General features: G+C 40.5%; 1 protein-coding gene across 10 annotated transcripts in view; it reads right to left on the reverse strand.

The window, feature by feature from the left end:
* Positions 1-20,243, reverse strand: part of NEK5 (NIMA related kinase 5) — a 57,458-nt gene that overhangs the window by 27,484 nt on the left and 9,731 nt on the right. For 7 of the 10 annotated variants that reach the window (XM_027590478.2, XM_027590473.2, XM_027590474.2 and 4 more), the window contains 12 exons: positions 15,162-15,259; positions 13,409-13,492; positions 13,249-13,319; positions 11,889-11,975; positions 9,781-9,835; positions 7,965-8,165; positions 7,804-7,885; positions 7,109-7,242; positions 4,490-4,674; positions 3,521-3,587; positions 2,168-2,284; positions 1,113-1,199 (listed from right to left, as the gene is read on the reverse strand). In XM_027590478.2, the coding sequence (XP_027446279.2) occupies positions 1,113-1,199; positions 2,168-2,284; positions 3,521-3,587; positions 4,490-4,674; positions 7,109-7,242; positions 7,804-7,885; positions 7,965-8,165; positions 9,781-9,835; positions 11,889-11,975; positions 13,249-13,319; positions 13,409-13,492; positions 15,162-15,259 (1,268 nt within the window). Of the gene's footprint in view, positions 1-1,112; positions 1,200-2,167; positions 2,285-3,520; positions 3,588-4,489; positions 4,675-7,108; positions 7,243-7,803; positions 7,886-7,964; positions 8,166-9,780; positions 9,836-11,888; positions 11,976-13,248; positions 13,320-13,408; positions 13,493-15,161; positions 15,260-15,393; positions 15,455-20,243 lie in introns of all 10 variants that reach the window. The other 3 variants (XM_027590476.2, XM_027590481.2, XM_027590480.2) reach the window with 2 other exon arrangements.

The following is a 20,243-nucleotide window of genomic DNA, read 5'->3' on the forward strand; positions in this document are numbered from 1 at the left end:
GCAAACTCTGCTCCTCTTCTCAGACCAGATTAGACCATGAAAAGGCTCACCTGGCTCATCCTTACTCCTGTGCCCTTACAGAGCTTAACTACATTCAGTCTTAATCATGGCTCATACATGTGTGTCGTATCTTTCCAACTCTCTGAGAGTAGAAGTGCATATGTTAGAAAGAGTAGGGGTTTCAGAATCAGATGTTTAGTCCCGCCGCGTAATCTCAAAGTGACTTTGGATGAATTATTTACCTTTCCTATCATGGGGAATAAGATGAGATAAAGTATGTGAGCACTCTAGTTCGGAGCCCGAGCACGTACAGCTGAATTGTACCCTATGCTCCCTTCACCCATATTAATTCATCTATGTGCCCTCAGGGGTGGGGGAGAGGGAGAAAGAAATCAAGTCCAGCGGTGTGGGTAATTCCACACCATGCCCGTGAGCTGGAGGCCAGCCGCGTCCTCAGCAGGCCTCAGAACCACAGGCCTCTTATAGGAGGAGCATTCCAGGGCGTGAGAGTGGTGCTACGGTTAGACATTCGTGTGTTTTTCATGCAACATGGTCTACAGACCCAGGTCAGCTGTCTCAGCTGGAGCTCTACTGAAAAAGCAGTGATCTGAGAGATGGAAGATGAGTTTCCAACGTGGTGCCTTTAAGGGATTTTCAAGAATCAACTTTTCAAGTTGACTGCACTCAAACGTGGCCTTATCCAGACTTTTCGAACCTTACCCCTGCATATGAGGCTACTCCAGTATAGCTGAACTCAATAAATGCTCATCCATTTCCCTCCCTTAGGGGCATGGACTTACTTTCTGCATCTAATCTAGTTCTGGTATAAAGTAGCTGCTCTGTCAATAAGTATTGACTGATTCACAAGGAAGACAATGAATATTTTTAATAAGAGCCATTCCTAACGGAGAGTCTCAGATGTCCTCACCAGCGTGGGTAGTCTCAAGTAAATAATAATAAAAGCTTCAGTTAAACGTTAGCTTTCCTATTAAAAGTTTGCATGATAACATTTTATCTTTTCTATGAGGAGAGCCTTACTTTTGAAACCTGCTCAATTTAGTTAGATCTAAATCAGTAGAACCATGTTTCCTTTAGGAGCAAAATGTATTCACCTCCAGTTCACTCTCCATCTTCTTTCTAATTTCTTTCATGTCATTGTGGTACTGTTGGCGAATTTCCTCTAACTGCTTCCAATATTCCTGGAAGACAATCCCAATCCAAAAATTTTAAATGCTGGTGAACAACTGAACAGAGTAATCTCTACACAGCCTATGAATTTAAAGAATGTGTGATCAACAGTAAGAATTAGAAAACCCAGTGTTCCTGAAGATGATAATCTGCCTTACGTTTCAGCTGGGCTACTTCCCTCCCTGTGAGTGAGAGGGGGGCTTTGGGCGATCTCACTTTTATATATAACCCAAAATGTGTCAGTGACATACAATTACTTTATATAGCCCACTTTTATGGGTTTAACTTTGTTCCCCCCCTAAAAAAGATATGTTGGAATCCTAACCCCCAGTACCTCAGAATATGACCTTGTTTGGAGATAGTGTCATTGCAAAGGTAGCTAGTTGAGCTAAGATGTGGTCATACTGGAGTAGAATGGGGCCCTAATCCAACACCACGGGTGTAAGAAGCCAGCCACGTGAAGGCAGAGACATGCAGAGAGAAGGCCACGTGATGACAAAGAGCGGAGTCATGCAGCTGCAAGCCAAGGAATGTCAAAGACTGGCAAGAGGGAAATGATTCCCCTCCAGGTTTCAGAGCAAACATGGCCCAGCTGACACCTTCATTTTGGACTTCTGGCCCCCAGAACTGGGAGACAATACATTTCTGGTGTTTTAAACCACCCCAGTCCGTTATACTTTGTTAAGGCAGCCCGGGACACGAATACAAATTTCAGAAATGGTAATGGTGGACAATTACATTATCAATCTGAGGTTGAAAGCCTTATGAGCTTCGCTCTGGTGCATTCTCTGAGGAGGTGAAATCCAAATCTCTGTATCCGCTAAAACTCCCAGCATGGAGCTCCACATGAGTGTGTCCAGGGATTGTGCAAGAGGCCTCTCCCTCAGACATAGTGCCGATGCTATAAGTAATACCCTATGCCGCACAAAAGACACGGATGCAGGGACACTGGTAGATCTGGAATCAGACTGTTTCTAACCTGTTCCTTCATTTCGTTTCTCCTGATCTGCAGCTCCTGGAATCGAGACTCTTCTCTGTTGCTTCTTAGCTTTTGTCTCCAGTTGTGATTTGGCTCAGCAGAAGATGGACGAAGACCCTATCAATTGAATGAAATGATTTATGAAGCATACTTGCATTAACAAATGTCTTCTCATTTGACCTTGGGTCTTTTTCTTTAAACAAGAATTATATCATGAATCAAATTCACTGCTGGGGAGCGGGCAGTAGAATTTTCTTAGTTTCAGTATGACACATTTAAAAAGCAAAGAAAATTAATAAAACCATTTGTGTTGTTTATCATTAGCAATCAATATTTTGCGCTACAATGTGAGACACCTCGATCCATTTTCTGAACAGTTCAACTATAATTGTGAAATTAAAGTTCTATAAAAGTTGAGCCACCCTGGGGCATCAGGTTAAGTAGGAGAATAGAACTAGAGCCTCTGAGCAGCCCAAAATAAGAGTGACCGAAATAGGATGCACATCCAGCCTCCTTCAGCCCCACAACTCTGCCACTATACTTAAAGGTTAATTTTCATTTCAAATAAAATACAATAGTCACCTTTAAAAAAGTGTATCGAATTCTCGGGGCGCCTGGGTGGCTCAGTCGGTTAAGTGGCTGCCTTCGGCTCAGGTCATGATCCCAGGGTCCCAGTATCAAGCCCCACATCGGGCTCCCTGCTCAGTGGGGAGTCTGCTTCTCCCTCTGCCCTTTACCCTACTTGAGCTCTCTCGCTTTCACTCTCTCAAATAAATAAATAAAATCTTTAAAAAAATGTATAGAAGTCTAATAAATTAGAATCGAAGAATTATAGCACTGAAGGGGACCTTGAAGCTCATCTACCCCCAAACTGTCATTTATAAACAGGAAACTGAGGCTCGGGCGCCTGGGTGGCTCAGTTGGTTAAGCGACTGCCTTCGGCTCAGGTCATGATCCTGGAGTCCCGGGATCGAGTACCACATCGGGCTCCCTGCTCGGCAGGGAGTCTGCTTCTCCCTCGGACCCTCTTCCCTCTCGTGCTCTCTATCTCTCATTCTCTCTCTCTCAAATAAATAAATAAATAAATCTTAAAAAAAAAAGGAAACTGAGGCTCAGAGAGGTCATATGACCTGCCTAAGGTCACACAGCAAGTGATAGAGCCAGGGAAGAAACCAGGCTTCCCCCAGACCCTGATTCAGGCACATTTCCATTATTCTTCTTAAGCTATTAAAAACTGTAGAAGGTGAAGGGTAGTCTTCATCCTCTATGTGGAATGCACTTTGACTTAAGGACCCATGAATATTTGTGAGCAGGAAATTTCTGATTGTCCTTAGTAATTGGAATTTTACTTACCAACTGCTTTTCCACTTTTAACTTATATTGTTGAGCTTCAAATTTCCTCTGAAGGTATTCAGCAGGCCTTAGAAAATAAAAATGTCCAGCTTGAGTAGGAATTTTTACTAGTCTTAGGCACAATTTTAAGGAGTAGATTTTATTTATTTTTTAGATTTCTTAATGAGATTCACAGTTTACCTGTGGCTTGAAAGTTCTGAATTCAAGAAGTAGTTCGAAGTTATAGAATGCATACTTGGGAATCAGGAAGAAAGGAAGCAAAGAGAACTGTACCAATTGGTGATACAGGAGAGGATCAAACGGAAAAATATTCTGATGCAGTGATATTTCTTCAGGATAGGATCAGTCCATCCATGGTCTGCATACAATGTGTTGGAGGGAAAAAGAAAAACCCTTTCCAGAATCTTGTCACGCTTTGGGCAGGTATCTGATCAATAGCCTTGACACCCCCGTTGCTTGTCCATTTCCTGCACTATGCTCTGAGCTCCTTGAGAGCAAGATGGTATCCCATTCCTTCACCTCTATTCCTCACACTGGCACACAAATGAAAGATCCCAAGAAAATAAATGCTAAATGAAAGGTATTTCACTTTTCAATATGTCTCAAATGATAATTTGATTATAATTCAATTATTATGGATATTAATAATTTCTTTGGAAAATGACACATATACAACTATTTTCATCCTCCCAGATGGTGGAATTTACTAGAAGGAAGAAAAAAACAGGAAAAATTCAGGAGTATGAATTTCTGCTCATGGTTCAATGGCTCCATGAATAAGAAGATAAGCTACATTAGATTTGAGATGAAACAGGGTCAAGGGAACTGTGAATTAAGTATTCAAGATGGAAAGTTTGGAAGTTCTTCTTGGATTATTTGCTTTAGGAGAATTGGGAGGGCTTCAGAATAAATGCTGTTATATCAAGATATTTTCAGAGGACCAAAGTTTAAGTTAGACTCTAACATTACCATTGATCTGGTGATGGACTGTGGCTTTCTTTCTGATTATAATTCTCCTCAACTCCAGAATCTTTTTGAGGAACACAGTGGTAAGTTGGTTTGTGCACTCTCTTCCTCAACACGTCAAGTTGGGCATAATAATAGTCATAATGTCCATGCATTGCAGCAAGTTTGGGCCTTTCTACCATTTTTATCTGAAGGATCAAAAAGAAGAGGAAAGATTTTGAAGACACACAATTAAAATCCATAATAACTGACAGTTTGATAGTGACCACAGCTAAAACAAAGCACTGTAAGTATATTTTTGTTGTTTTTGCTCTAGACTGGTTTTTCAGAGTAAAATAATCTTAGGATCCCCAAATCCTAGAATTGGAAAATATGTTAGAAGTCTAAGTCCTACCGTAGCACAGTAGTTTATAATTTCACTAAGGTGTGAAGAGGAATCCTGCATACTTCATGGTTGGTCTACCAAAAATGCTTAGCTAGGGAGTGTGCCTACCCAACCCAAGCTCTGAAAGTAAACTCACTATTATTATTTTCTATTTTTATAAACTTCTTTACATCTTGCTGCACTCTATGGGAGAATAAATGTTATTGCACAAGTCACAAATTTGGGGATTCGTAACATTTTTAGTTGCTGATGAATTGACTAAATCCAAAATGGCATCTTGACTTGAAGGCAAGAAGATGTTGAGTCATTCAGTCGTTCTTCCCAAGTAAACACAAGGAAGGTCACGTAACAGCTGTGCCAAGTGTATCATCTATCGCCCCAAGCTACACCCCATCGCCCTTCCCAATCAAAACAGAATGGCAGGAGGAGAACCAGAAACCAATGTTTGTCAGTAGAGGCCACTGAGCTAGGAGACAAGAATCAGACCAACTTAACAGATGAAAACCAGCCAAGACCCTGTTGCTAAATAGCAAACTAGGGCCAATTCAACATTAACCAGGACAACTGCCTACTTAACAGATGATAACAAAAGAGAAAAAGAAGTTCAAACCACAGGAAAGGCCTAGAACTTGTAGCTGGAAATATAAATAACCAAACAAATGGTTTAAACGGAAGTTTCCTCACTGTGAAGAAGAAACACACTATATTCTCTGTCTTTTTAATGCTGTGTGGTTCCTACGTATGTTAGTTGAACCGTATGGAATTGTAGATATTGGATCATTTTTAACTTAAAAAATGGTACCTTCAGGGGCACCTGGGTGGCTCCGTCGGTTAAGCATCTGACTCTTGGTTTCATTTCAGGTCATGATCTCAGGGTTGTGAGATCAAGCCCTGTATCGGGCTCTGCACTCAGCAGGGAGTCTTCCCTCTCCTTCTCCCTTCTCCCCTCCCCCTGCTCATGCTTGCTCTCTAAATAAATAAAAACAATCTTTTTTAAAAATGGTAACTTCACACAGTTTTATTTAAATATTAAAGTAAATGTATAAAATTTGATTTGTTAGTCTAAACATAAATTAGATATTTATTTTAAAGTGTGATGTATGTTTCTTAGTTTGGCAATTTAACCTATATACAACCCCAAACAAAGTACTACTAATTACTTGTTGAAAAATGACTAGAAATAGAGAAAAGTATTGGAAGGAAATTAACAGCTTCTTTAAGATTTTTCGTAAAATCCCAAATGGTAATGAGAACATCAGAGGTGGTTCCTGCGGAGACCCATTCATTCCATTGCATAAAACATCAACTTGTTCTAACTCAATCCATCCTTGAATCTTTTAGGTGTTTTTTTCTCTCCTACCAGTCTGCTACAGGGTATTCTAAATCACAACATACGTTTAATTTTTTTTTAAGTTTATTTATTTATTTATTTATTTATTTATTTTTGTAGTGATCTCTAGACCCAACCTGGGGCTCAAACTCACAACCCCAAGATCAAGACTCCCATGCTTTTCCAACTGAGCCAGCCAGGGCCCCTGACTTTCATGTTTCTTTAATGTAAGTTAAACCACATTCTATCAAATGAAGGGCAATAATTTAACTAATAGTTTCAAAATCTATCTATACACCCCCACATTTTCTAAATTGTCTATATAGCGAGTAAACACTTAGTAAACGTACCTCCAAATGGTCCTTTAATTATACAAGCATAGCTTTCTTTAAAAAATACAATTCTTCAATTAAAAGGCAATAGCCATTTTATCATTTATATACCAGAAGCATTCCACTAGCATGAACTAAGAGGTTCAACACTCTGCTGACGTGGATTCAGATAACTAAGCCTAAAGAATCTCTAGGAAAAAATTATTGACTATATAATAAAAATTTCTCAATTATATATACCATGTTAGAATTAAGGGAATGAAATGCACCATGTTTTCTGCTGCCATACAACTCACTTATTCTATATAGAAAAACCTTATTTCTTTAAAGAAATCAAAAGGTTTTGAGTTGTAAAAGGAAAACTAAAACTAGTACATAGAATACTTATAAGGAAATACAACTAGAAGTTGTCCAATGAAGTACCACTTTAATGCTCATTACAGAATGATTTTGCTCATAAGCACAAAGCTAGCATTTTCCAAAGTAATGGGCTTGTACCCTAGGAACATGTGCAAGTAGGTCTGTGGGACAGGCCACCTGCTAACAAATCAGAGAAAGAGTTCAGTACGACTTACAGATACAGGCTTCCGAGCTCCAGCTGGTGGGATCCATTCATTTCTATACAATATCTCCTTCCTTTTAATTGGCTCTGATGGCCTTGATCTTGGTAGGCACTTTCCCTGGAATCTCACTTTCTGTATCGTAGAATCTTATTTAACCAAAATAAAACAACTTCAGGTTTCTTTAAAATGTCCACATCTTAACATGGATGCTTGTGAGAGTGCGAACATAAGGGACCTCTCACGACACAGGAAGTTCGCTTTATCCCAAGATGTCTGGACCCAGTGAGAGAAGTCCCTGTGGAAAACTAGTCTGTGTTGTCTTTTAATGGAGAAAACCATTTTAACCAGGGTTCCTTCACATATTTCTAGTATATATAACACTACCTGTAAAAAATTAGGGATTAACGCTAACATTTACAGAGAAAGGATGCATAATGGCCCAAGTAACTACATGTAGTGATCATCGCATGGGTTACAGACCACACCACTCAGGCTGCACTGTTGGGTGAAATGTGTGAGCAAGCTCTTTTTTTTTTTTTTTGAGAGAAAGAGAGCAGAAAGGGAGGGGCAGAGGGAGAGGGAGAGAGAGAATCTTAAGTAGACTCCCTGCTGAGTGCAGAGCCCCATGCAGGGCTTGATCTCAGGACACACGTATATGAGACACACGTAAGAAATGTTTTTTGATCACGTGGTCAAATCATTCTTACCTTGCACCCACTTCCCTGCAGGCTGAGAAGCCAACGGTCTTGCTTTATGTGTGAGGCTGTGACTGAAGTCCTCCTGAATGACCTAAGATGGAACACATGTGTCAAGGACCTGCTAACCAAAATCTCTGTCAAAATCCACATGTAATCACCCCAAAGCTCACCTCGGGAGTCAAGTATTTGGCAATAAGGTTCTCTAAAAAGGGCCTTTTCAAAATGGAATTAATAGACGGCCGATCTCGGGGAGATACTTCAAAGAGCTGAGATATCAAGGCCTGCAGGTCACGGGAGAACCTTGGTGATATCGGGGCAAAATGTGCTTGACAAATCCTCAGAACCAGCTGGTGTAAGTTGTTACCCTCAAACTGAAAGGACAAGGAATGATGATACTAAATCAGAGAAAACATTGAATATTAGCTTGTAAAGTAGTATCAAGAAACAAAACAGGTGCTCACCACAAGGGCTGCCACACTTGGGGCTGGGGCCCTCTGCCTGTCACCCTCAGATTTTGGCACCCTAGGACTGGGGGGGGGGCTGGTAATGACCACCCTTCCCTGGTCCAGCTGAGGAACTCTTGTGGAAGCAGCCGTTTTGCTTTTGCTCAAGCTGGACTTTTTAAATTAAAAAAGTGGAATTTGAATCTCAAAACAAAACAAAGCGAAACCAAAAAACAATGTTTTAAAGCCTCAGTAAGAAGTACTATGGTCCACCCTAAATGGTTTTCATCAATTAATATTTCATTAGTAGATATTATAGGCCGTTACACAATGTGATGCCATGTTATATAAAACAAGGTTTTTTTAGTTTTTGTTTTTTCTTATCAAAATAATATTTATTCATTATAAAAAACTAGAAGATAGAGGAAGCTACAAACAGGGCAAATACATATAATTTTGTCAGCCAGGGGTATATTTCCTTCTAGTCTCTTTAAAAATAATGTTTACTGGGGCGCCTGGCTGGCTCAGTGGGTAGAGCATGCAATGCTTGATCTTGGGGTTGTGAGTTCAAGCCCCACATTGGACATAGAGCTTACATTTAAAAAAAAAAGTAAAATAATGTTTACAGAGTTAAGGTCATAATAATATGAAACTTTGCACCTTGCTTTCTAAATTAACACAGCATAAACATTTCCACAAAAATTCTTCATAACCAGAAAATCTTCCACTGTATGAAGCCATGGGTTTACACATAAGCATAAAGCTCAGTGGCACTGTGTGGCAGTGAAGATCAGGTTTGGTTAGGCACTTACTAGCTGTCTGACCTTATAATAATAATTAATAATAATAATAACAGCTGTGTAGAAAAGAGTTCTTAAACTCTTTAAGAGTGCTCTCCTTAGAAAAGCCTGTTTACCATATTGGCCCGTGGCTGGCATCTGGGAACTCACATTTCTGGAGAGTTCCCACCACTCCCTAAATGTTCAGAGTGGCTCTCTTTACCTACATTGGCAAACAATATGGTTTATGCTGAACACCTGCTTTCTTCCTAGGAGTCTGGAAGCTTGGTACCTGCCAGGCATAGGGTGCCCACATGACCAGTCCCACATCAAAACCCTGAGCACTGGGTCTCTAAGGAGTTTCCCTGGTTGATAACATTTCACACGTGCTGTCACTACTTGTTGCTGGAGAAATTAGCATGATTCCTGCATGACTGCATTGGGAGAGGGTCTTAGAAGCTTGTGCCTGGTTTCCTACGGACTTCACCCCATGCACCTTTTCCCTTTGCTGATTATATATTCATGCACAATTTATTTTTAATGAAAATATGCTACATATACTATTCTTTAACTTGGGTATTTTACTTTACAAGTTGCACATCTTTCCATGTCAATACATATGGATCGATCGTTCATCTTAATAGTTTGTCCATGTAATTTTTAACAACCTAATAACTCCAAACATTAACCTTTTTCCTCTCAAAAGTTATTTCACTTTTATAGTTTCAATAATTCAAGATTAATCTGATGATTAACATACTTACAGGATGCTTGAGTGTGCAAAGCTCATACAAGACACAGCCAAGAGACCAAATATCCCTGGGGAAGATAAGAGTTCACATGCCAAGAAATATCCATAATTCTCAATTAAAGCCTTTATCCTTACAGTGCCTTATATTTGTGTATCTTGACAATTTTATAGGTTGACCAGTTTTTTACAAATGCTTTCAGATACATTTTCAATTCTTAGTCCTACTAAGGTAAGAGGTCAAATCGAAACAGTGCATAGTTTGTCAGAATCGTAGCAGAGAAAAGGTATGCAAACTTTGCTACAATCTGAGGGCTCAGTATTTACCTCAGCTTCATGTGCTCAGAGGAAATGTGTGTCTGTATGGAATTCTGAGCAATCTGGAGGAAGCTGGCGGGACTCAAACACAGATTGGTTTTGATTCAAAGGGTAAAATTTGGTTGATTTAGGAAGGTATGTTCTACTCAAGGCTACTGACAGAACCAAAGTTCTATTAAGTGATGACATAGTATCTGGCCCTCAATAAACTTGAATATGGTGCTTGCAATAGATGACTAGAGACTTGCTCTTTAGTACTTAGTATTTATATGTGATTAGTTTAGTAAGGAGTTACCTTACAGAAAAAGCATCATTAAATCTAAAACACCAAAGAAAATACAGTGAGAACTGAAACAGTCAAAACAAGGATTTGGTAAAGCGAGGAAAATGGTTCCACTGTTTAGCAACACTTCCTCTGAGTGTGCCCAGGAGGAGCTGAGGGAGACATCCTGAAGGCTTGAGGAAATGAAGAGTGATTCCAGAATAGGTAGGAAACAACTTCCAACTGCTTTCTAGTGTTTTTCTAAGAGTTTCTAGGAACTCACAGACCACTTCCGAGGACCACACAGAATTTTATCTTCACGGGGTGTTCCCTGGGCCCACATCCTCCCCTGTCCCAGAGCGCCCCCTATAGCCAGCCAGTGTGGTCCCACAGAGAGTGCAACCACCCCGGGCTGGGTGGAACCTTTTCTGAGTCTTCTAGGGCCCTGCCCTGTGTGTGGTGGGGGCTGCGTTGAACCAGGAACCTGTTTCCTGCTCTACAGCAGCTCCCCAGCTGATTATTGCTAAGATCTTACAATTATCGAAAGCACCAAATCAGCACATTTAAATGTTGACTCCAATTTTTTACAAAGCAGTACAAAACAATGCTGCTGACCCAGGGTGCTTCTCTGGACAGTCACACCTTCCACCCAGGCTCCACCAGCTGCATTCCTGCTCAACTGGAGGCCAAATCCCTTCTTGGTATTACAGGCTATTCCAAAAAAAAAAAAAAAAAAAAAAAAAGCCTGTTTTTCTATTATGCAGAGAAGTATCTACTATTCTTTCTAGAAATCTCTCCCATCTGGGCTCCGCCCTCCACTTATCTCTTGCAAAGTCAAACAGCCAAATACCCCTTGAGTATTTTCCAAAACAAAGGGAAAATTAACTCCCTGAAGGAACTCAGTCTTCCTGCTAAACCAACTAGTTCAACCAGCCGCCAGCTTTTGCGAAAAGTGAGTTTTTTTCTGCTTCTCCTTACCTGGAAGTAAAAACTACTTCATGTTCACCTTTTACTCTTGTGCATGTTAGTATTATTCCAGAAGGGTAGGCTCTGGTATCCCATACACAAAACTAGTTGGGTTTTAAAGCTGGAAATACCTTAACAATTGCCTCGCCAACACTCTCTTTGTTACAGCTAGGGAAACTGAGGCCCACAGCGGTCAACCGGCAGGGTTGAGATGGTGGCAGGGCCAAGACTAGGGCTCCTCGCTCCTAATCCAGCACCCTCGCTGCCTTCTCTCTGACCCAGCCACAACACTTTCCTGTGCGAGGCTAAATAGTGTTCGGAAGGTATGAAAATCAAACAGATGCACATCACAGAGACTGCAATTTTCAATGTTAGTCTTTTTATCACTTGTATCTTCAAATGAAATGTTTTTCTTCTAAATACATTCAAAAGCTTCAGGGGACTCTGAAGTGGTTGGAGACAGTGACTGCAATCCCCTTTTCACACGTGAAGAAAATATGAAATTATGAAAGTACAATGAGAAAGAGAGAATCCACCCGCTTTACTGAGACTTTCACACACAGTCATCAGCAACTCACGTTTTATTGTTGTAGGGTTTATTCTGACAGATCTCTGGGGACAGGTAGTATGGCGTTCCAACACAAGTTCTAGCAAGTTCCATGGAACTAGGAAGTTATGTTAGATAATAAAATAATATGGTTTGTTATTGGAGTAAGAAAAGGCTTAAGATATGGACATGCAAGAAAAGAGTATAAAAATGGATAACACGGGCGCCTGGGTGGCTCAGTTGGTTAAGCGACTGCCTTCTTCGGCTCAGGTCATGATCCTGGAGTCCCGGGATCGAGTCCCGCATCGGGCTCCCTGCTCAGCAGGGAGTCTGCTTCTCCCTCTGACCCTCTTCCCTCTCGTGCTCTCTCTCTATCTCATTCTCTCTCTCAAATAAATAAATAAAATCTATAAAAAAATTAAAAAAAAATGGATAACACAAAATTTGATGAATGTACATCTTAAAATAAAGCCAACACATTACATATTAATAACAGAGTAATAAAATAAGTTGATTTTTAAACTTATAATTCACCAGCTCAAAATCTACACGTAAAAAATATTTATGGCTAAAGGCGTCACGAAGAAATACAATTGTTACATTACAAAACTCTTACATGTGGAAAGAGTTCCCCCTTTCCAGTTACCAAAGTAATGCAGTCCCATGACTTAAAATTTGGAAAATATGGGAGTGAATAAAGCAGAAAAAAATTACCCACAATATTACTATCCCGAAACAGCTATTATTAAAATTTGGATATATTTCCTTCTTGTCTTTTTTTCATGCATATTTTTCATATAGGTGTGATCACAGAGTATTTAAAATTCAGAATTCCATTTTTGTCTTAATATAACAAAGTTTGTTCTCACATTATCAAGAAGTCTTCAAAATCATAAATGTGAACGGCTACATAATACTCAGGTGCATGCTTGTGCCAAGCTTTATAAAATTTACCCATGTCCCAATTATTAGGCATTTAAATTATTCCATATATCAAACTATTCCTTTAGAACAAATAGAACATTAAAAAAAATCTCTTGTTGTTTATTACCACCAAATTGTCTTCCAAAACAGTTGCATCAATATATCCCCCAGAGCATGTGTGAATTTGCCTGTTTCACTCAATTCTCACTAGCTTTATGCATATTCAGTCACATCCCATTTGATAAGCTTATATCACACTATACAACATTTCTATTATACCAAGATTTATCTTGGAAATTTTAATCTTAGGCAAAATATCATCTGAATGAATGATTTAATGCATTTATAGAAATAGTTCTCTAAAACTCTCTGGAAACCAAACTTTTAATATCTTAATTCATGATACCTAAAAATACATATTTGGCTGTTATGAATAGAAAGAAAAATGATTTTTTAAAAGTACTTACTTGTTCAGAACTCTTGCTATACCAAAGTCCCCAAGCTTTGCAACCATTCCGTTCTTGCTAAGAAAAATGTTCTATAAATGGAGAAAATGCTATGTTGTTGGAGATATTTCAAGAAAACAAAAGATCAGTTCTGTCTTGATCTTCTCTCTGAGCTGTTTACCTGCGCTTTTATGTCTCTGTGTAAGATCTTCCTGTCATGAATATATTTTAGTCCTAGAGAAATCTGTACAAACCAACTCAGAATCTGTAGAGGGAACATGAAACAAAGCCAGTCAGTAGTCTGGTGGTCATTGAAATGTCTTCATGAAGAGATGCGAAAAGAGAGAAATAACATATTTATGTGTATGTATTTATATGAATGAAACTACTAGATACACCATCTTATCACATGATTCTCTTTTTATAGAAAAAAAATAAGGTGCAAAAAAGAAATCTAAATGTGCTGGTATCAAGGGGAACTCCGCACACAGAGAAAGACAAACCGAAGCAGGGGAGAGAGGGAGGCAGTTCATGATTTTTTTTTTCTTAACACTAGTTTGCTAACTGCATCAGGATAGCAGATAAGCAGCATTTCCTGATAACCCTGGTACCATCGGTGTTTCCTTTTCCGTGGAAGGAGGGTGCAATGGCAGAGAGGGAGAGAGGAAGAAGCAGAGAATCTGTGAGGTTATTAAAATTTTCAATGAAATACCAACATACGTGTATATGATATAAAAACAGATATTATACTTTTAAACTTTTGAAACTTAATTTCATTTCTTAGTCATGATTTTATTTTATCTTGGCTGGCTATGAGCCTCTTTTTAAAAATGTGTTCCATGCCTATAAAGACTTCCTTAAACTATTCCAAAATGTCATTGGTTCTTTGTCTGCCGGATTCCACAGTTAAAGGAAAAGGAAAGCAAAAATAGCCATACTCCAGATGCTAAGATTCAGTTGTAATTTTAGTTCTTTTCCAACAAAGGGAAATGTAATTCAAAATTTTGTGGAGAAAAGTGTTTTTATTAAATGTGGCAAAATAATCCCTAGAGGGGAAGAAAGGAGGGTTTCTACAAATACTGAGTTTAATATATAATGTAAAGGAGCAGAGGAAGGATGGTTGATTAAATTTACAAAGTTTAGAGATACCGATTCTTGAATCATATGTACGTTCAAACTATTCCGTTTTAGCTCCAGGAGGAAATGATAGAGGCGTGAGGTCCTTAAGCAGTAAAATAGGACACAGCAACAAATGGTGGAAAGAAAGATGGCCAGCCATTCCCAGGCACTGCTCCAGGCAGTGGCCTGCCCCACCCGTCACACAGGCACCATTTGGATTCCCTTCCACACACACATTCCTGCTGTCTCCTTCATGAGCACAGCTCCCAAGAGAGTTCCAAAGGAAGCTCAGAGGATGGAAGAAAAATGTGTTTGTGCAAAGAGAGAATAGGAATCGAGGCTACTACTCTTGGTCTTTCTCTCCTCTCTCTTCATAATCAATGAAACCAAATAGCCACTGCCACGAAGCGCCTCCATGCACCCTAGCAAAGTGGGATAGCTATTTTAAAACAGCGTACTAAGTGGTAAAAGGAAGAAGAGTGAAGCTATAAATATGTCACACTTAAAATGGCTGAGGAGCATCCACATTCACATCTTTGTAGCCATGAAGATTGATCTCAAGGGCATCCTACAGGAGATTGTCCAAAAATACAACACTATCGTTTCTCAAAGTTCACTCTCAAAAAGAGATTCAATTTCAGCTCAATTGCAAACATGTTCTGGACTAAATCTGTCAAGAATATTTATCCACTGTTTTATGGTGTGAATTTCTTTGCCAGAAATCATGCTGTATATAAACATGGCCTACTACTTATGGCATTATAAATTTAATTCCCCCTAATATAAATTAAAAGGCAAATTGGAGGTGTTTTTACCTGATCTTCGCTAAATAACACTCCCTGTTGTCTATGGATCCTTCTCATGAGATCTCCTCCGTCACAGTACTCCATCACAATAAACAACCTGTTGTTCTCTATAAGAAAAGGCATCATTACCTTTCATGTTCTCAAAGGTGAAGAATATACAGAAAAATGCAGTATACAACAGTTAAAAAGGTTGGCTACAGAATCATGATGGACTGGATTCTCAGCCCACTTCGCCACTGACCATTCTTAGCTCCGTGACTCAGGGCAAGTTATTTAAACTTCTCTGTGCCTCATTATCTCATCTGTAAGGTGGAGGTAAAAATATAGAAACTCCTCTAAGGACTGTTGCGAAGATTAAATGGGTTAATCCATGTCAGATGCTCAGAACAATGTCTGCATATAATGAGAGTTCTGTAAATGTTAACAATGATTATTAACACATTCCTGCCAGAGATGAGAAATCTGCTGTAAAATAGCAGCCATGAATCTTAACCAAAACCCCAGGAAGAATTAATGGACCTTTGACCTTGGGTGTAAACTTTTATTTATACGGCACTTACTCAGCTATGTTGCTGAGCACAATAGACACTCTTCTAAACTAACCTCGGCCTGACCTACTTTCTAGAGTCATTACCATTACTGCTGCCCACTCAGGGTCACCCTGGTAGTTACCATACTAGACTCTCTAGCATGCTCAGGTACCTCTGCTCCCACGAATTCTCACCAAGTTCACTGTGTTCACCCCCAAATCTGTTTAGGCCAATTTACTTGTTACTGTCATTATTGCATGAACTGATGGAAAAGAGAGAGATGATTATTTCTACAAAACCTATGTTGACTACTGTGGAGAACTCAGTAAAAGGGAGTAGCTTTAAAAAAATAATAATAATAAAAGGGGGGGTCTTTGACCTAAATGTTGGATAAGATAAGTGGAAAATAACTGAGAAAGCTTTAAAAAGACTGTGCACCCAGACTATCTATAAATTCTGACTCCATTCTAAAGAAAAGAAATTGGAAACCAGAAATGAGGGGAGTAGCCTACATAGGAAGGAATATTCAGAATTCTATTCAACACGCTCATCATCAAAGATGAGGCCTTGGTCTTATATCAAAAGTTTGGCAAATGATTGTGCATTTATAGACAAAAAAATATGTGTGTATGATTTCCTGCTTAACCAGCTCTTTCCCGGAACCAGCCAACCACCAAGGGGGCTCCTGCTAGGAAGGGCTCCTACTCAGGTGTTCGTTTCTCTCACTCCTTTGTGGGTTCCCTGCAGACAGAGCCCACACTTTGTTCTTTTGTCTTCACCGCACCTGGCACGGTAGCTGCCACATGGAAGGGGCTTCTTAAAGGGTGGTTAAGTGGTGATTAACATAACATAATAAAATTTAAAAAAAAATTAAAAACTAAAAAAAAAATCTAAGGAGCACACACACAAAAAAGGCACAAAAATCAGGCTTTAAAGCAAGTATTAATCTTCCCCGTGTTTTGCCCAGTAGTTACGGAGCATCCACTAAATTTCAGCATCTCTTGCCAAATAGCTATCATTTGCTCCCTCCCTCTTTCAAGGAGCCTAAACCAGCTACCGAGTGTCTGTGAGCATCCTGATAGCGTCTGCCCTCAGTTGCCTCTAAGTCACAAACTCAGGGATCCTCTGACACAACACTTCAATTCCCACCTCCTTAAAGGGGACAGATCCATTCATTCATCAACAGACCATTATTGAGGACATGCCAAGGAATGAGGTGCTGGGAATATAGAGCAAATATATTGATATTGATATTTGCTCTATATTTGTTCCTTGGAATTAGCACATAATGGTGCATCTTCAGACCAATGGCCCCCTGCACGAGGAGGCGACCGTTTAGTTGGGGAGTCGGTCAGCACACGTAGAAGAGCGACTGTGGTAGTCTGTGCCTTGGAAGGCAATGAGGATGTGAGACAGTGAAGGGCAGACTTGGCGAGTCCAGGAAGGTTTGAAGAAGGTGTTTCCGGACACGCCCTAATTATCTAGGGGGTCAATTATCTTCAGGAATGTATGAGTTTTAGGAGAACTGCTATTTCTCATAGCGCAGTCCTTGAGAGGGTCACTTCGGCGATGAAGGAATGGCAGTGGCAAAACCACAGGACAGGCGAAATCAGGAAAACTAAGGAGAAATGGTTCCATTTTACTTCCCTGCCACCAACCTCCAACTCACTCAGCCTTACACTGGCTTTCCATGAAAGAAGTTAATTGGCTGCTTCAGGATTAATCATGGCTGAGCCATCTAGAAAAAACTATTTGGGTCAGTTATGCAGCATTTGGTTCTAAATATGCACCCCCCCCCCACTAGCCACTGTTAATTCCATATTTAATGGGGTTAAAACTGTCTGGAAAGATCATTTATGTTATCGAATTTTCCATCTGTTTAAGAAAAGTAAAGCACTGTGGTGGGGGGGAGAGGTATAAGAAACAATTCTTGTCCTCATGGCCTCCAATCTCATTGATGGAAACAAAGGCTATACACTAGCGTTATAATACAGTGTATTATGTGCCACATGAGTAAGAGTTTGGAGATTCTCAGAGCAGAGGTGAGAGAGGTCCCTTTCCGTTAAGGGACAGATCTGTGTTTAGTCTGAGAGCATGTATAATATTTGGAAATGCAGAAAGGAGGAAAAGGATGCTCTAGAACGGAAGTGCAAGACACACTGTAGGGCAGCAACTTCTGGAACTGTAAAGCTCACGGGTCATTGACCTTTCCAAACTATTGAGGGGCACTCACGGTAGGAACTAACATTAAGCAACCTTTCTATTGTCAAATTCCAACGTGTAAAAAACAATTACTGTAATCAATTCATTCTCAACTGCACTTCTTAAAAAAACTTCTCACAAACATTGGCATCTTCCAATCGGTTGCTGTGGGCCCAGCAGTCTTGATGTTATTACTGCCTGCATGGTTTTTAGAACCCCTTAACCAATTTAATTTGCTTGCAGTTTCCTTTTTATGTATGCACAAGAGTAATAGAAAGTAAATACGTCTTAAAAAGCTCTTTTAATACATAGAAAATAAAAATTGGGATAAGGAAGAGCACTGGGTTATAGTCAAATTGGCAGTATTGGTCCTTGGAAGTAGCACATAATGGTGCATCTTAAAACCAATGGCCTCTAGATTTGATGAAATATCATCCACTACCACCATCATTCCATAAAATAAAAGCATTTTAGCACCCCAAATCAAGGAGGGACACAGAATCAACATCAAGAACAAAAGTATCTCCTGCTCTTCTCCCTTGCCCATTGCACTCAGCTCACACAGACGTTCCACAGAGGGCTCCGTGCCAGGAGTGAGGTTCTACCCTACTTACAAGCCTCTGACTTTTTCATGGATGCTGGGACATGCAACTCCTGGGCCAGTGGCAAAGGACTTTAGTCCTCTTGGCAAAAGCAGGTGTCAGAGCTTCACGTTAGCACTCGTTCCACGGAGGACATGCGCACCTGCCGTGGGCGACGTAACAGGAGAGGAACACTGAGCCTGAGGAAGCTGCTGCTTTCTAGTGAGCAGTACATAGGCCAGCTCTGCCTTGGGGGAGACGTCTCGTCCTTCGGCGTCGCTCACTACAAACACAGTCAGGAGATACAGCCTGGGTAGACAGCGGTCAGGGCAAAGCCCTCCTGGCATGTTCAGCAGAAATATGCAGAGATGCTCAGGGCCCATAGCAGATTGCCTTTCCCAAGAGCCTCCTGGCCGGTCCTTTAACCCACCAGGCCTGCTTTTGCCTTCATGCCATTGCTGTGGCTGCTCCCCTAGCCGAGAAAGCTCTTCTGGAGAGTTGAGCGTGGCTCTTCAAGTCTTTGCTCAAATGACCGCCCTGTCTTAAATTGTTTCCGCACTCCTGCCTCACCCTATTTTATGTTGCCACAGCATTAATCACCTCCTAACATACTATACAATGTGCTTATTAGTTATGTTTACATTTATTGTCTGTCTCTCCCCACCCTTTCCCCTTAGCCTGCAGACTCCGTAGTCTGTAGCAGGCAGACTTCTAAGAGGCCCCCTGTGCACACACCCCGTGGGCTCCCGCCCCTGGAGTGCAGGTGGAACCTGTAAATATGAGAACGCTGTCACTCCCATGACGATGTCATGCATACAGCAGAGGGGATTTTGCTGATATCACTGAAGTCAGTTGATGGAGTTAATAGAAAAAGAGATTTTAACCGGCGGGGCGGGGGGGGGGGGGGGGGCTTGACCTAATCACAGGAGCCATCCAGATCTAGGTCTAGAGGTCAGAGACAGAGGAAGTGAGAGATTGCAAGTGGGAGAAGACTTACGGAAGGGGCCACATGGCAGGGAAGGGCAGTTGGCTTCCAGAAGCCCATAATCACCCCCAGTGAACAGCCAGCAAGAAAGCAGACACCTCAGTCCTATGATCGTAGTAGATGAATTCTGCCAAAAACATGAGTAAGCACCGCAGAGCACTCTGAGCCTCCGAGGAGAGAGCAGACCCAGCTGTGGGACCCTGAGCAGAGAATGCCCTAAGCCACACCCAGACTTGTGATCTAATGGGGTCAGGAGAAGATAAATGGGTGTTGGTTCAAGCCACTGAATTTGTGGTCGTTTGTTACACTGCAACAGACAACAGTGCAGGGAGGGATTCTGGCCTACTGTGTTCACTGATGAAACCCAGAACACACCTAGCATGTAAGAGGTACTTGATAAATATTTACTGAAAGAATTTAAGTGGAATTAATCTAGCTTTAGGAAAATCTCACTACACTCCCTTGTTGTTCCTACATTGCTTCAAACTTATAAAAAGTTCATGCTTTCTATAGACAAACATTTACTGAACTAGAGCCACGGTTCTACTGTTCAAAGACAAGCTGTTGAGGGTAAACAAAGGCTTTATCTTGATAAGCTCCAAGTTTCAAGTCCCAGAAACCTGCCAGGCAAACCTGGAGGCATCCCCATAGCTCTAGCTTTCCTAAACACAGGGGCAATCTACTCCAAAAACAAAAAATAAAGCTGTTCTAAGAAAGTTTAAGCTTATAATACAAACAGACTTGGTGGAGGTCATTTATATTGTCCAAATGACCTCTAATTTTATAACAGCAC

The sequence above is a fragment of the Zalophus californianus genome, chromosome 3 (assembly GCF_009762305.2).
Source record: "Zalophus californianus isolate mZalCal1 chromosome 3, mZalCal1.pri.v2, whole genome shotgun sequence".
NCBI classification, from domain to species: domain Eukaryota; kingdom Metazoa; phylum Chordata; class Mammalia; order Carnivora; family Otariidae; genus Zalophus; species Zalophus californianus.